Raw genomic sequence first — 14,330 nt, forward strand, 5'->3', positions numbered from 1 at the left:
CAAGTACAAAACCAGTAAAACATCGATACATTCAATGCATATTTATTTATGTTATTTCTTTCTATTTTACTATTTGCACCACTAAGCATTATTGCTTAGCGCGTTGTTTTGCCACGCCAGAGGTTCCGAGATACCGATCGAGAGCCCAGAGATCGCAGATCGGGTGAGTCCATCCCGCACTCAAGATAGTGTCCGTGTCACCTCACCATCCACAGTGCATTGGTAGGACACTAGGTTTCATTTTGGTATTTTGTAACTAACTTTTATTTTCTCATATGTAATTGAACTTATGTAACATATTTTGATGTTCATGTAAATAATAAAAATTATGTTTGTGAATGGAAAAGTGAATACTTATCTGTGAATTGTACATGATTATCACATGAGATGAATGATTGAGAAATGAAATTTAAAAATATTGAGATTTTGATATTGGAGTTTGAGATGATTGAATATGATTATGGGAAGTGTTTTTCACAGGTTTCGAAGAACTGTTTTCTCCATTTTTAGCCGATACTCTGCCGGATTTTCTATAAAATTTTTGGAACCTCAAATAAATTATAATTTCGATAAATGGCTTAAATAAATTATATTTCATAAATTATATTCAAAACTATAACAAAAATTGATTAAGGTAAAATAGAGTGTGCCGATACACCGTGTGACATTGCTTACTCGGATATATTGTACACGGGTAAGGGGTGTCACACTTTGCACCTGAAAAATTATTCTATTTACAGTGAGAAAAATGATTTAATTTACACATAACTTGAGAGAGAAAAAAGAAATATTGACTAAGCTCTATGCTAGAACTGTTCAGGTCAGCATCTAACTGAAAAACCGACAATTAGAGGTTCTTTTTACTGTACAAAATTTAAAAGTTGAAAGGGTTTTATGTTATATTTTTAAGTTGAAGGAATATAATGTTATACTAGATAAGTTCAGAGATGGTTGTCAAAATTTATCCTATATCATGATATAAGATGATGATGGGCATAACTTATCTCCTAGAGAATTTAAAACATATATCTACTTTATTTTCTATTATTTTTATTTATCTATAAAAATGTCAAGCGGAAATATATGCAATAAGGTTGCTGATGAGAAACCATATTACAAAACCATATACATAGCTAGCTATATGCAATAGAGCCATGATGATGTAAATAATTATATAGTTGGTTAGTCTACTTGTTTAACTAAAAAACATGCATTATATATCCACTCTTAATCTGTCATTTTCTTAAAACTCCAAAAGGCCACATGAATTAGCAAAAGGGTCTCACAGAAAAGTAAAAAAATGTTAATTATTTTTGGATTATGTAGTGCAGCTGCCACCCAAAAGCACAAAATATTCAAAAGAGACAAAATACAAAATCAAATGTGTAGACTATATTCTTTTAATTGGGAGAAAGAAAAGCTTCTAATGAAACTCTAAATTCATATATATATATATGAATTTAGAGTTTCATTAGAAGCTTTTCTCCTAATTAATATATATATATATAAAAGATCACCTTTGCAATTTTATTCTCATTTTGAAACCAGATTAATCTATTTTCTATTTTATTCTGCTACAGATTAATCTTTGTTTATGTCACTTATCAAATGTGTAGTGTAATTCTTTAACAACTTTGCATGTGCATTGCACCTTTTTGCTCTATGTTACCATTACTAATTAAAATTTATATTGCAATTAAAATAAGGAAATATGAAGAATGTTCATAGGAATGCAATAGCAGCTTTAATTGCATATGCTGGATATTTAACTTTCTTGCTTCGTGTTTATCAATATATTGAAAGGCCTATGGTGGAATCCAATATTAGGAGACATAATGTTCGACAAGAGTTAATGTGGCAGATAGAGAATAATACAAATGTTTGAGACATCTTATGTATGGGACCTAGTGCATTTAGAACACTAGTAGGCCTTCTAAAGCAAAAAAATTTACTTAAAGATACTCGTTTCAGTAGTGTTGAGGAACAAGTTGCTAAATTTCTATGCATTTTAGCTCATAATATGAGAAATCGCTTTATGAACTTTTTCTTTGGTTGAGTGGGGAAACAATAAGTCATCATTTTCACCAAGTACTTAAAGCAATCATTTCTCTAGAAGATGAGTTTTTGGTGTAGCCAAATGGTTCCATGATTCCTCCAGAAATATTGAATAGCGAAGGAAGATTTTATCCTTATTTTAAGGTAAACTTATAAATATTGGCATTTTAGTCAATTGACTTTAATTACATGGTTACCATACTAATCAATTAAATTCAATTGTATAGAACTGCATTGGTGCAATTGATGGAACACATATTCGAGTCAAAGTTCCAAAAGCAGATGTATCGAGATATAAGGGAAGGAAAGGAATACCTACAATGAATATACTGGCTGCATGTACATTTGACTTGAGATTTACTTATGTGTCATCTAGTTGGGAAGGATCAGCTTTAGACTCAAGGATACTAGAAAATGCATTAACTAGGGAAGATAAATTGAAAGTTTCTAAAGGTATTTGTAATAAAAATTAAAACATTATTATTAATTACCCATTTTTTAAGTAGTTATTTAAAATTTTTCAAATTTTCTATAGGTAAATTTTATCTAGTTGATGCAGGGTATCCTTTAAGGTCCAAATTTATCACTCCATATTGAAGTACTAGGTACCATTTGAAAGAGTACTCTCATTATCCTCCAGAAAATATGAAAGAGCTCTTCAATCTTCGACATGCATCACTATGCAATGTGATTGAAAGGATATTTAGAGTGGTAAAAAAGAGGTTCCCTATTATAGCTAGTGGATCAGAGGCAAATTATGATGTTGATACAATTTCTGAAATTGTTTTAGCATGTTGTATTTTGCATAATTTTCTTATGTTGTATGATCCAGATGAAGATCTCTTATGTCAAGTTGATAATGAATTGATGCAAAATGACTTTGAAGCTAATGAAATTAGATCTAATATTAGGAATGCAGATGCTCGACTCGGAGAGCAAATAAGAAATGACATGGCTATGCACATGTGGCAAGATTATATGTTTAGATCTTAAGCCTATTTTTATTTCATTATTCTTAAGAGACATTACTTTGTGTTAATTACCTTATTAAATTTCCTTTATGTTTATTTTTATTTCATATTGTTTTTTTATTGTTTTATTTTTTTTCTCTATGTACTGTAATATTGTAAATAGATGGCCACATTAACAGAAGATGATAATTGCTCCGAAAAAACTAAAAAGTATCTTAGATGGCCTAAGGAGATGGATAAGCTTCTTCTTAATCTTTTGAAAGAAGAAAAGGCAAAAGGAAATAAGGAAGAGAAACAATTTAATAAGAGCGCATGGGACAATGTTATTATTGTTCTTAATGTGGAGTTTCAAAAGAAAGGGAAGGCAATTGATAAAGGAAAAGTAGTTAATAGGTTGAACACTATCCAAAAGTTGATGAACCTTGCAATTGAACTTTTGGATAAAAAAAGTGGCTTTGGGTGGAATGACATTACAAAGAAAATTGAGGCTATTCCAAGCATTTGGGAAAGTATAATACAAGTATTAATTTGTTGCATGTATAGTTTTGTTTATGATGTTGTTGATATGAGTTTATATTATTGTATACTTGTGCTAAACTAAGCAAAAAGAGGTTGTTTTGTATTCTTATCAATTTTTTTAGGTGAAGAATGAGTATAAATTAGTGCAAGATAAGGAACTTTATTTCTTAGAGGATACTCGTGATTTATTTGAAAAGGATCGAGCAAATGGAGATGGTGCTACCAGTGCAAAAGAAAAGGTTCGAAAGTGGCAATCGGATCGAGGTTTGCAAATTGATGAAAGTGATGAGATTCAGGTAAATAATGAGATGAACCTTGACAATCAAGACCCCTTAACTCAATTTGCTCAACATTCACCAAGTCGTGATAGCTTTTCATCTGCTTCTCATCAATAAAAAATGACATCCAAAGAGGATAAAAGAAAAAACTGATGTCTAATATTATTAGTGATGAGATTTTGGAGGTGACATCCTCAATGAAAGAAATTGCACGTGCTATTACAAGTACCAGTCAACGTTGATATAGTGCAAATGAAATTACAACAAAGTTGAAAAAACTAGGATTGAACAAATGGGAGGTCATGGAAGCCCTTGACTTTTTGCATGTGAAGGATCATGAATATTTAATTGAAAGATTCTTTGCATGTAATGATGACATTAAACTTTCTTGGCTGAAGATGAAAATGGGATCACGTCAGTAATAAAATTTATGTATATGGATGTTGAATATTGTTGCTATGTTTCCTTAGAAAATGTGAGGTTATAATGATAGGTTTTGAAGTAGTAGATTGACACTATACTTTTTGCATTTTGTTATTTACCTGCTTCATTTATTATGAACTTTTTGAGACTTTGTTTAATGCATTATTAGCATACTTTGCTTTTTTTTTTTTTTATTGTGAACTTGTTGAGACCTTGTTTAATGCATTATTAGTAGACTTTGCTTCTTTTCTTGTTGTAAGTTGGTAAGGACATGTAGTGTTGTGGTGGTGGAGGAGAGGTGGTGGTGGTGGAGGATGAGGGGTTGTGGTGGTGGTGTTTGTTAGTAGTGTGGTGTTAGAGGAGTGGTGGTGGTGTTTGTAGTAGAGTGGTAATAGTGATAAATAGAAAATAACATTTTTTGAAAAAAAAAATATTGAATTGAATTTTACATTAATGCCAAACATAAAATTTATTTTATTTAAAATGAATTCCAAATTTGATATTCACCATATCAAATAAAAGAATTCATTTGTAAATGAATTCTGTTTTAAAATTTTCGAGGACAGATTTAAACCAAACAGCAGGTAAATGAAATTAAATATTCAGCCAAACTCAAATTGCGTGGCAAATTTTTACGGGGACAAAAACGCACCGTTTTACTTGATAAGAATTAAGAAGGTAATAAAATGCCGTCTTCAGCCTGAAGTCAAATCGGAGAATATTTTGCAGCTGTCCGAAGTCACCTATTTCCAAGAATTTACGGCTCCGTCGGTTGCCATTTTACATCCGTTCATATCTCTCCCTACTCACTTTCCTTCTCTTCTGTAATCGACCCATCTTCTCTTCTCTTCTCTTCTTGCTCAGCAATCATGAGTGATGTCTTTGAAGGATACGAGCGCCAGTACTGCGAGCTCTCTGCAAATCTCTCACGTAAATGCAACTCCACCTTTATTCTTCCCGATGGAGGTATGCTCTGCTTCCTGATCATAACCATCGATTTTCCATTTCCTTTTTTTTGATAACTGTATTGATTGTTAATTTTCGTTAATCTTGTGGAAAAATTTGCAGAGGAGAAGAAGGAGAAGATCTCTCTGATAAAATCTGGGTTGGATGATTGTGATGTTCTGGTACGGTTTTGAAGATCTGATTCTGTTTTTGATTTTCGATTTATGTTGGATTTTTAGGTTTTATTTTATTTTTAAATTTTTATCTTTTGGGTAGATTCGGAAAATGGACCTTGAGGCGAGGAGCCTGCAGCCGAGTGTGAAGGCTATGCTTCTTGCTAAATTAAGGGAATATAAGTCTGATTTGAATAAGTTGAAGAGGGAATTTAAGAGAATAACGTCTGGTAATGCTGATCAGGCTTCCCGTGAAGAGTTATTGGAGGCTGGAATGGCGGATGTTCACGCGGTAACATATCTTGTTCTAAGATGATTTTTTTTCCTTTTATTTTCTATTGTGTGATTAACTTGATTGAATCTCGTGTTGTAGACTCTGTGTATCATAGTGGTTTTTTTTTTTTTAATATGTTTCTATAGAAAAATTTACCTCAATTTCTAATTGCATCCTACTTAACGTGTTCTTGGTTGCTCTTATCAGTGTAGCTTTCTGGTGAATTTCATTATGTATTTTTTATTTTTTGGGAGGGGAGGGGGGATAAATTTCATGGTGTATTTCATTTGTGGAATTCAATTGTTATGTTTGCTAGAGTGGATAATCTATCAGTTGTTCCTTCTGCAGCTATTGTTTAGTTGGTTTGCTGCTTAATATATAGTCTGCTGCAAGGGATTTTTTTTTAGCAGGACCAGCTTCCTGCTTACTTTTTTTCTTTTTTGGGTGGCATGAAGAAAAGAAAAGTAAAGAAAAGCTTTGGGTGCCAAACCGCTTTTTACTTTTCTTTAATGAATTGACTGAATGTACTTTAGTATGGAGTAGACGCAAGATTAGTTGATTTGCTGATAGTCAGCTAAGATACTGCTTTCACAATTTTCAGTCGACAACTTAACATATTTAACCTTTTTGTTTTCTTTGGCATTTATCATTTGGTTTCACTTATGTGATGATTGCAGGGCATGTTTGATGCCTTGGTACTTCTGAGCAATTTACACGTGAAATTTGTAGTTTATTTGTTGGAGAACTTTTTCTTAATTGGTCAATGATGGTACAGGTTTCTGCAGATCAGAGAGAAAGATTGTCTATGTCAGTAGAGAGATTAAACCAGTCTGGTGACAGGATTAAGGAGAGTAGAAGAACAATGCTGGAGACTGAAGAGCTTGGTGTTTCAATTCTTGAAGATTTGCATCAACAGCGCCAAACTCTCCTACATGCTCATACTAAGGTATCCTCTCTCTCTCTCTCTCTCTCTCTCTCTCTCTCTCTCTCTCTCTTTCCCCTCTTGAGTGGGGAATGGGGACTGAGTTTGATGTGGAAAGGGTGTTTGTAGTGATGTCTTTTGTTTAGTTGAACTTCATTTTTTTCCACTTAATCTAATCTTCTTGTGTCCAGATCTTGAGTTCTGCTGGTTACTGTTATGTCAATTAGCAATTGATGCATGTTCAGTGATAGCTTTCACAATTCTTCAATTGACAAGTTAGTGTATTTGTTATCAAAATTGTGAACCAATGAAGTAGAAGACTAGAAGTAGCAGTTTATCATATAAGTAGCTGACAACCCGCACATAGGTGCACATAATAAAATATTTAAATAAAAAAAATATGAATGTTTACTATCAAATGTATTAGATAATGACAAAAAGTTATAACATTACATCTAATTCATTTGGTATATATATCAAATTTATCTTTTTTTCCTTTAGAATATATTCTCGTTGACTATATTGACTATAAAAAATAAAAAATATAGCTCATATAACATCTCCATATTTGGTTTATATATATAGTGACAGCATGTCATGGAATTAAGCATCATTTAGTAAGATATTTTTGTCAAAAATACTTTTAAAACTTTTAGAGATTATGAAATTCTATGAGCAACATAATGAATTATTATTTATATTAAAATAATAAGTATAAATTATAGAATAGCTATTTAAAAATATGATTTTCTTTTTTTTTTATAATGAAATGAGCTATATATATTGTCAAGATCAAACTTTGAACATTATAAAAGATAAAATAATTATTGCTTTTATTGTCATAAATATTAAAATTAATTGATATTGTATATTGGGTTATACATGGAAATTCCATCAACTAAATTGACTTGGAGGAGAGTAGTACAACATGACTTAGAAGCATTACACATTTCTGAGGATTTAACCCAAAATCGTTCAGAGTGGAAAAAGCGAATCCATATAGCCGACCCCAAATTTTTGGGATAAAGGCTTAGTTGAGTTGAGTTGAGTTGAGTTGAGTTGAGTATTCACATTTGTTCAAATAGAGCATAAAGTTATTTCATTTATGTAATAAGCTAATTTAAGAAAGTTCAACAAAAGTTTAATTGACCCGCCGTATTTAGAGAAATTATATAGTATCACTGTAATTTTGCTGATATGGAATGGCAAACAAATGGTAATTAGACAATTAAGCATATATATGGTTATTATTTTTTTAAAAAAATTGCAATGTGGTTATAGATTTTTGGGATCCATCCATGTATATATGTCTACTCACTATTGGATTGTTATTTTATGTAGGATATTCTATATGGAATCACTAGTTTATTATATAATTTTTCCCCTATTTGCCAAGTCCAAAAATGATTGCAAATATATGAAGGACATGTGTTCGATTAAAAAAAAAAAAAAACCTAACTAATTGGGGTCAATTGCAACGGATAAATTTTGACAATTGTCCATGAATTTATCTAGTTGTAACATTACAGTCCCTAAACTTAAAAATGTAACATAAAACCCTATCAACTTTCAAATTTTGTACAGTAAAATCCTCTAACCTCCAATTACCAGTTTTTCAGTTAAACGCTGATCTGGACAGTTTCAGCACGTAGCTTAGTCAGTATTTCTCTTTTCTCTCTCAAGCCATGTGTAAATTGAATCATTTTTCTCTCTATAGATAGAATAATTTTTCATGTGTAAAGAGAATAATTTTACACTTTGCATAAGAGAGGATAGAGAAATGTTAACTAAGTGCCATGTGGGAGCTATTCACATCAGTTTTTAACTAAAAAATCAGTAATTGAAAGTTAGAGGGATTTTATTGTGCAAAATTTGAAAGTTTATGCTATTTTATGTTACATTTTAAAGTTAAAGGATTGTAGTGTTACAACTATATAAGTTCAGGGATAGTTGTTGAAATTTATTCCAATTGCAACACATGTAGGAAGGACTGATCAAAATAGATATTTCCTATTTTAGCCCTGGAGCGCAACAGAATGCAAACATGGGAAATATTGGAATACACTCAGTGTAGTGCTCCTTCACTAAAAAATGTGGTTCTTTTGTGAAATAAAGGGAGTCAATGCCTACATAATTGTGAGTGAGAGTGTATATGTACATCAGGTGCATTGAATAATCTCCCTGTAAACATACAATTTTTCTTTTTACACCTAAAGTTTCCAGCATATCCTTGATTAAGTCCCAGCCAAAGCATTATTCATATCACTATTTAATCTACTGTTGAAAAACTTGTAGTCTTATTGTATATTAGTATAGGTAATTTAATTTAATTTCTTTATTTATTTTACCATTTTTCAGCTTCATGGAGTGGATGATGCCATTGACAAGAGTAAGAAAGTCTTGACATCTATGTCAAAAAGAATAACCAGAAACAAGTGGATTGTTGGCTCAGTGATTGCTGCTCTTATGATTGTGATCATCTTTATTATCTCATTTAAAATTTCTCATCACTAACACCCGGGATTGTTTGGTACCTGTTATACTTTGTTACTTTTGTGTATTTTGTATATATTGTTACCTGTCATCTACTAAACATCTGCTATTTGCTGTTCATGCTGTATCTTTGAAATCACATATGCTTGCCATTGTTTTTCTTGTCTGTATGCATTAATCATATATTTATATGGTCTAATTTATGCTGCTATTTGCTATATATGATACAATATTCTTCTGGGGAAAAAAAAAGAAAATAATAAAAATAACTCCCGATGTGAGAAGTATGTGACTTGGACAAATACCATTGGAGAAGAAATGCCAGGTTTCTCCTTCCCTTTTTGTTACATAAAAAAGGTTAAAGGTCTTTGTAAGGCCAAGTATTTGAGATTGTTTGTGACATGTGAGTTCATTTAAATCAGTTGTTCATCTTTGCATCACTCTTTTATTTGAAGACAGTTTTTATTTCTGGCCATGTCAAAGCAAAATTTTGGTGTTTTTTAAAATAAAAAAAAATAAAAAAGAAAGGAAAGAAAGAAAGAAAGAATGGAGAACGCTTGGTCTTGGAAGCAAAGTTTCATATAACATCAATTTGATTACTCATTCTTCGACTTGCATGTGTGAGAACCGAGGAGTAAGGAGTGAGGTTATCATCTTTCTACATTTTCAATCCTGGCAGTTTGGATATAATGCTATTTTATTTTTAATTTATTTTATTTACATTTTATTCTTTTCATTTTTATATTTGACTTTAAATCTACTGATTGTTATTAATAAAATATTTTTTTTTGGAAACGGTTAAAAAAATAAAATTTAATTACTCTATTCATGGATAAATAATGAAGTTGTATATTTAAAATTTTATATATATATATATATATATATATATATATATATATATATATATTAGTATTTTTAATATAATTAAATTATTTTATTTATTAAAATTTAAATTTAAATTAATGAGATTGATCGATTTGTGCGGATTGGTATACAGCTGTAGCCGCGTCCAGAGGGTAGCTTCTCTAAGCCTTCAAATGAAATTGAGTTGAATTCGCCGTGCAAGCGGCGGAAATTATATAATTTCATATTAGTATTTTTTATAAATGGCTAATTTAACTAAAAATATTAAATGGTTAGGTTAATTTATATTTATATTTATATTTATATTTATAATTTTTTAATTTGATGTGAAATAGTTAAATTTTTAAATTTTGATATTATTATATTCAGAGAGAAAAAAAAATTGACAATAAATAATGATATAATATTTAATTAATAAAATAATTCGTTAACTAAATTTTATATTTAAAAATAATATCAAATGGTAGAATAATCTAAACCTTTTATGTGCAATATATATAAAAAATTGAATTTATTATAACATTTTATATTCTTTTTAAGTATAAAGTTTAGTTAATAGGTTATTTTATTAATTAAATAAACTTTTATATATTATATTATAATTTATTGTTAATTTTTTAAATTTAATTTAATAATAAATATTTTGACTATTTAATGCAAAATTAAAAATCATGGACAAAGATGTGAATTGAACTCATAATACTCAATTATATATTAATATATTTTTAATAAATTATAAATTTTGTGATCAGAGAATTCTTTAGAATTTCTAAAGAAAGATTGATGTAGAATAAATAAGAAATAAAACTTCATGGCTTTTTGAAATCAGACCATTAAGTAAACAGTAGAGAGAACTGCTCAAGGGAATCTCAAATTAATGATATCAGTCATTATAATATTTTAAATATTTTATTAAGAGCAAAACTATAGCGATATAATGCAACCACGTGGACTGAAGGCGGCCTGATCAAAGTTCCATTTCTTATTTTCTCAGCGTTCACAAAAATATCCCGCAGAGCAGATTCACAGAGCCAACTTCCCCGGTCCCTGTGCCAGTTGCACAGTTTCCACGTTCGCACCACTTGTTCGACTAAATTACTCAAAGAGCTATTCAACAAAAAAGGAAAAAAAAAATTCTCGTTTGCATTCATCAAAACTATGACTTAATTATATTTACAGAAAAATATTCAGTGTGTGATCTAATCCAGAGGGCAGCTTCAATCATGGATTCTCTCCCCTCAGTTTTTTCTACCATAGTTCTCCCTCCCAGTAATTCCCTCCATCTACGACGTCGTTTACTCCCTGCCGCCTCTTTTTTCTACGCTCATAACCATCATCTTCTTCCTCGCCGTTCCTCTTTGTTTGCTTTCTCGTATTTTTCTGGTTCTTCGAGGAGGAAGAGTAGATGGAGACAAATTTCGTGTAAATTGAGCGTTGATGGAGCTAAACATCCGGATGAATCTGAAGAAGATGATGGGCGAGAGGATGTGGAGAGGGCGCTTCACTTGGACGGCGCCATTCCTGGGACTTCGAATGAGTTCGTCAATCAGGTGTCTTCTCGTGCTTACGATATGCGGAGATATCTTCAACAATCGTTTGATAGCAGCAGCAATGACGGTATAAATCCTACGATTTAATTCTATTATTTTCCATATAATTCTTTCTTCTTATTATAGTTTTTTGTGCACTCCATTACATCAATTCTTCTTAGTTGGTGTTCTTGAGCCTTTCCGTTGCTTTTCAATTCTATTTCCGTTCCCCAATCTGCCCTTCAAGGGAGTTGCTTGGGAATTCCACATTTCCTCTTGGTATGAAATAGGTGTTACTGTTATTCTTGATGAATGGTTGTGGTGAGATAGTGGGGTAGAATAGGCTTTTGAGGCGTGATTAAATTACTATCTTTAAACTATTAATTGCCATATCTCCGGAATATAACAAAATAATTTCTGAAGATTTGTCTTCAGAACTTTTGTACAAAGGAAATTTAGAGAGATAAGAAGAAAAGAAGAATAGACAGAAGTAAGTATAAATTGAATAATTTTTCTGTATTTATAGACAATGAATGGACATTGCACCTTTCTATAATTATACAATTTTACTTTCCTTCACTTTTTCTCTCCAATTTCTATTTTATTTAAATTATTCTTTCTTATATTTTAGTAACGTGGAAATTCTCTCTCTCTTCCTATCCAACATATAAATAGCAGGTTCTTCAATCTTTGAGCTGTTGCTCATGCATGCATTGGCCATCGTAAATGCCAGATATGCGTTCATTCGTTATCAAAGACTAAAGGCTGTAAATTATACATTGTCTCTTGTTAACGAGTTATTGGCCACTCATACATGTCGGTAGATTTTTAACTGCCTTAATGTTTCTATTTCCCTTGCTCTGTAATGAAATCCTCAGTTCAAAGGGAAAAAAGATTGGAAAAAGAAATAAAAGAAAAGAAAAGAAAAGAAAAGAAAAAAGGAGTCCATATATTTTTATTGTGAAGTTAACCTCTTTGTTTACATTCTCGACTTGTGAGAATCAAATAGCAGCTTGCTATTGGTTTAGGCATACATGTGAGGCGCAAAATTTTGAAGCCAATAACCAGGTTAAATGTGTGCTGGCATTTGACTTTGTATTCTTGCAGAATAGTACTGATGCCAACTACATTTTGTTTGCATCTTGTGCCTTTCATCTGTGAAATTAGCTTCATATCAAGGCATTTTTGCGTTCCTGATGTTAGCTTGATTGATTTTCTCTTTTGCCCTCCAATTTTTCCATCATCAATTCGTCATTATCCAATTCAGATTAATTACTTTAATTTTTCTTTTCTTATTCTTCTTCATCTTTGTACTCCTTATGCCTTGGGTGTGCCTTTAACAACTATGGATATATGGGTTACTCATTTATGCTTGAAAGTTGTTTCAATGATGCAGGATTAATGTCATATGTTCTGTATTCCTTGCTTGCTTTTCTCCATGAAGTTTCACAAATTCTTTCCTTTTTATGTTGTGCAGTATTGGAGGCCAACCCATGCGGAGAAGCCTCATAGCCTGTATATGTACGAACCCACAGAGAAAACTCAAAGAAATCGCAGGTCTGCATTGTTTTTGGTGTTCTATTTTCTATTGAATACTTGTTATTTTATTTTGTCTGAGTTCCAGCTCAGAATTTACTTTTGAAACAGCGAGGTTAAAAGGGAGTGTGGGCTGCTATTTCCCTATGGAGGAAAGTGGAGGCCTGAAATGGGAAATCAAGCTAAACAGTCCAGAATGGGGACAAAGTTCCAGATTATTGTGGAAGATATTAGGGAGGGCGTGCTTGTAAGTGTTTATTTCTATTAGTTGCTTCTTGACTTGGGTTTTCGTAGTAATGCAATATATTTGAAGGTGAATACATGAATAAGGCAAGCACCATATTTTTTATGTGGGTGTGTGCTTGCTTGTTTTGCTGGATGTATGAGTTATTTTTCCCCCTTTCTTGTATGTGTGTTGGGGGGTTGGTGGGGGAGAGGCGCAGAGAGCATAAACGAGTTTTTTTCTTTTGCAATATAACACCAAGCAGGAGGGCCACATTGCAGAAGCAGGAAGCTAATAGAAAAACTGACTCTGAACAGCTAAGTTGACTCCTGCCTAGTACAGATGGACTTGTAGAAATCGTCAAGAATTATTTTTACTGTTGGTCCACCTAAAATCCCATGCTTAATGTCATCCACTATGTTTCTAAAGATACCATCAGAACTTACAATTCTACATTCAATCCCTTTTAAATTCTACATTCACGGGTGAGTGCCTCTTAACTTTGAATTAAGTTCCTCTTGGCGGGCCTTGTTAACAGCTTGCCAGTGTGCAATCAAGTTGCTGTTGAACAGTGTCACCCATTACTTCTGGCTCTGATACCAAAATGTTATGGTCCCTCGACATGGAACGAGTTATGGGACAATGGAATGCAGATTCAGATGAAGTGGATGAAGGCAGAAATGCCAATTTCTTTTTGTGACCTATGCTCGCAATTGCTCAGGCTCATTTGTAGAGAGAACCTCTAATCTCTTGAGTTATAGTACTCAAACTTTTGGAATTTTCAATGATATCTGTTATTATAACTTGGTGCACTTAAATAGAAGTAGAAAGATAACCTTCCCACAAACAGGGAATGGCAAAAACCATTATGGAGGATCACGCTCCTACAACTAAGGAAACAATAATAAATAATAACTGAATTCTTTACATTATGGCTAATAACTTGGAACACTAAGAACATGGCAGAACCATTATCCACAATATCAGCACCAGCAACATCTTCCTCAACCATTTGACTGTTTGGGATTGGACTGAACTTTGAGTTCTTTTCTTTCAATCATAAGTGAACCTCTTGTAATATTGCAAGGACCTGTTAACAATCTCACATATCAAAGCTGAAGGTAA

General features: G+C 31.9%; 2 protein-coding genes across 2 annotated transcripts; both read left to right on the forward strand.

Annotated features, from left to right (window-relative positions):
- The first annotated feature begins 4,949 nt into the window (after positions 1-4,949).
- LOC110671560 (vesicle transport v-SNARE 12) lies at positions 4,950-9,215 on the forward strand. Its single transcript, XM_021834050.2, has 5 exons — positions 4,950-5,212; positions 5,315-5,373; positions 5,468-5,656; positions 6,414-6,584; positions 8,919-9,215. The coding sequence occupies exons 1-5, from the start codon at positions 5,116-5,118 to the stop codon at positions 9,072-9,074; spliced, it is 672 nt and encodes a 223-aa protein (XP_021689742.2). The 5' UTR covers positions 4,950-5,115; the 3' UTR covers positions 9,075-9,215.
- Positions 9,216-10,872: 1,657 nt separating this feature from the next.
- LOC110671540 (uncharacterized) lies at positions 10,873-13,633 on the forward strand. The gene is made up of 3 exons (XM_021834025.2): positions 10,873-11,534; positions 12,924-13,003; positions 13,094-13,633. Exons 1-3 carry the CDS (start codon positions 11,355-11,357, stop codon positions 13,248-13,250), a joined length of 417 nt encoding a protein of 138 aa, XP_021689717.2. The 5' UTR covers positions 10,873-11,354; the 3' UTR covers positions 13,251-13,633.
- Positions 13,634-14,330: the final 697 nt, after the last annotated feature.

This window comes from Hevea brasiliensis, chromosome 9, assembly GCF_030052815.1.
Source record: "Hevea brasiliensis isolate MT/VB/25A 57/8 chromosome 9, ASM3005281v1, whole genome shotgun sequence".
In the NCBI taxonomy this organism is placed as follows: Eukaryota; Viridiplantae; Streptophyta; class Magnoliopsida; order Malpighiales; family Euphorbiaceae; genus Hevea; species Hevea brasiliensis.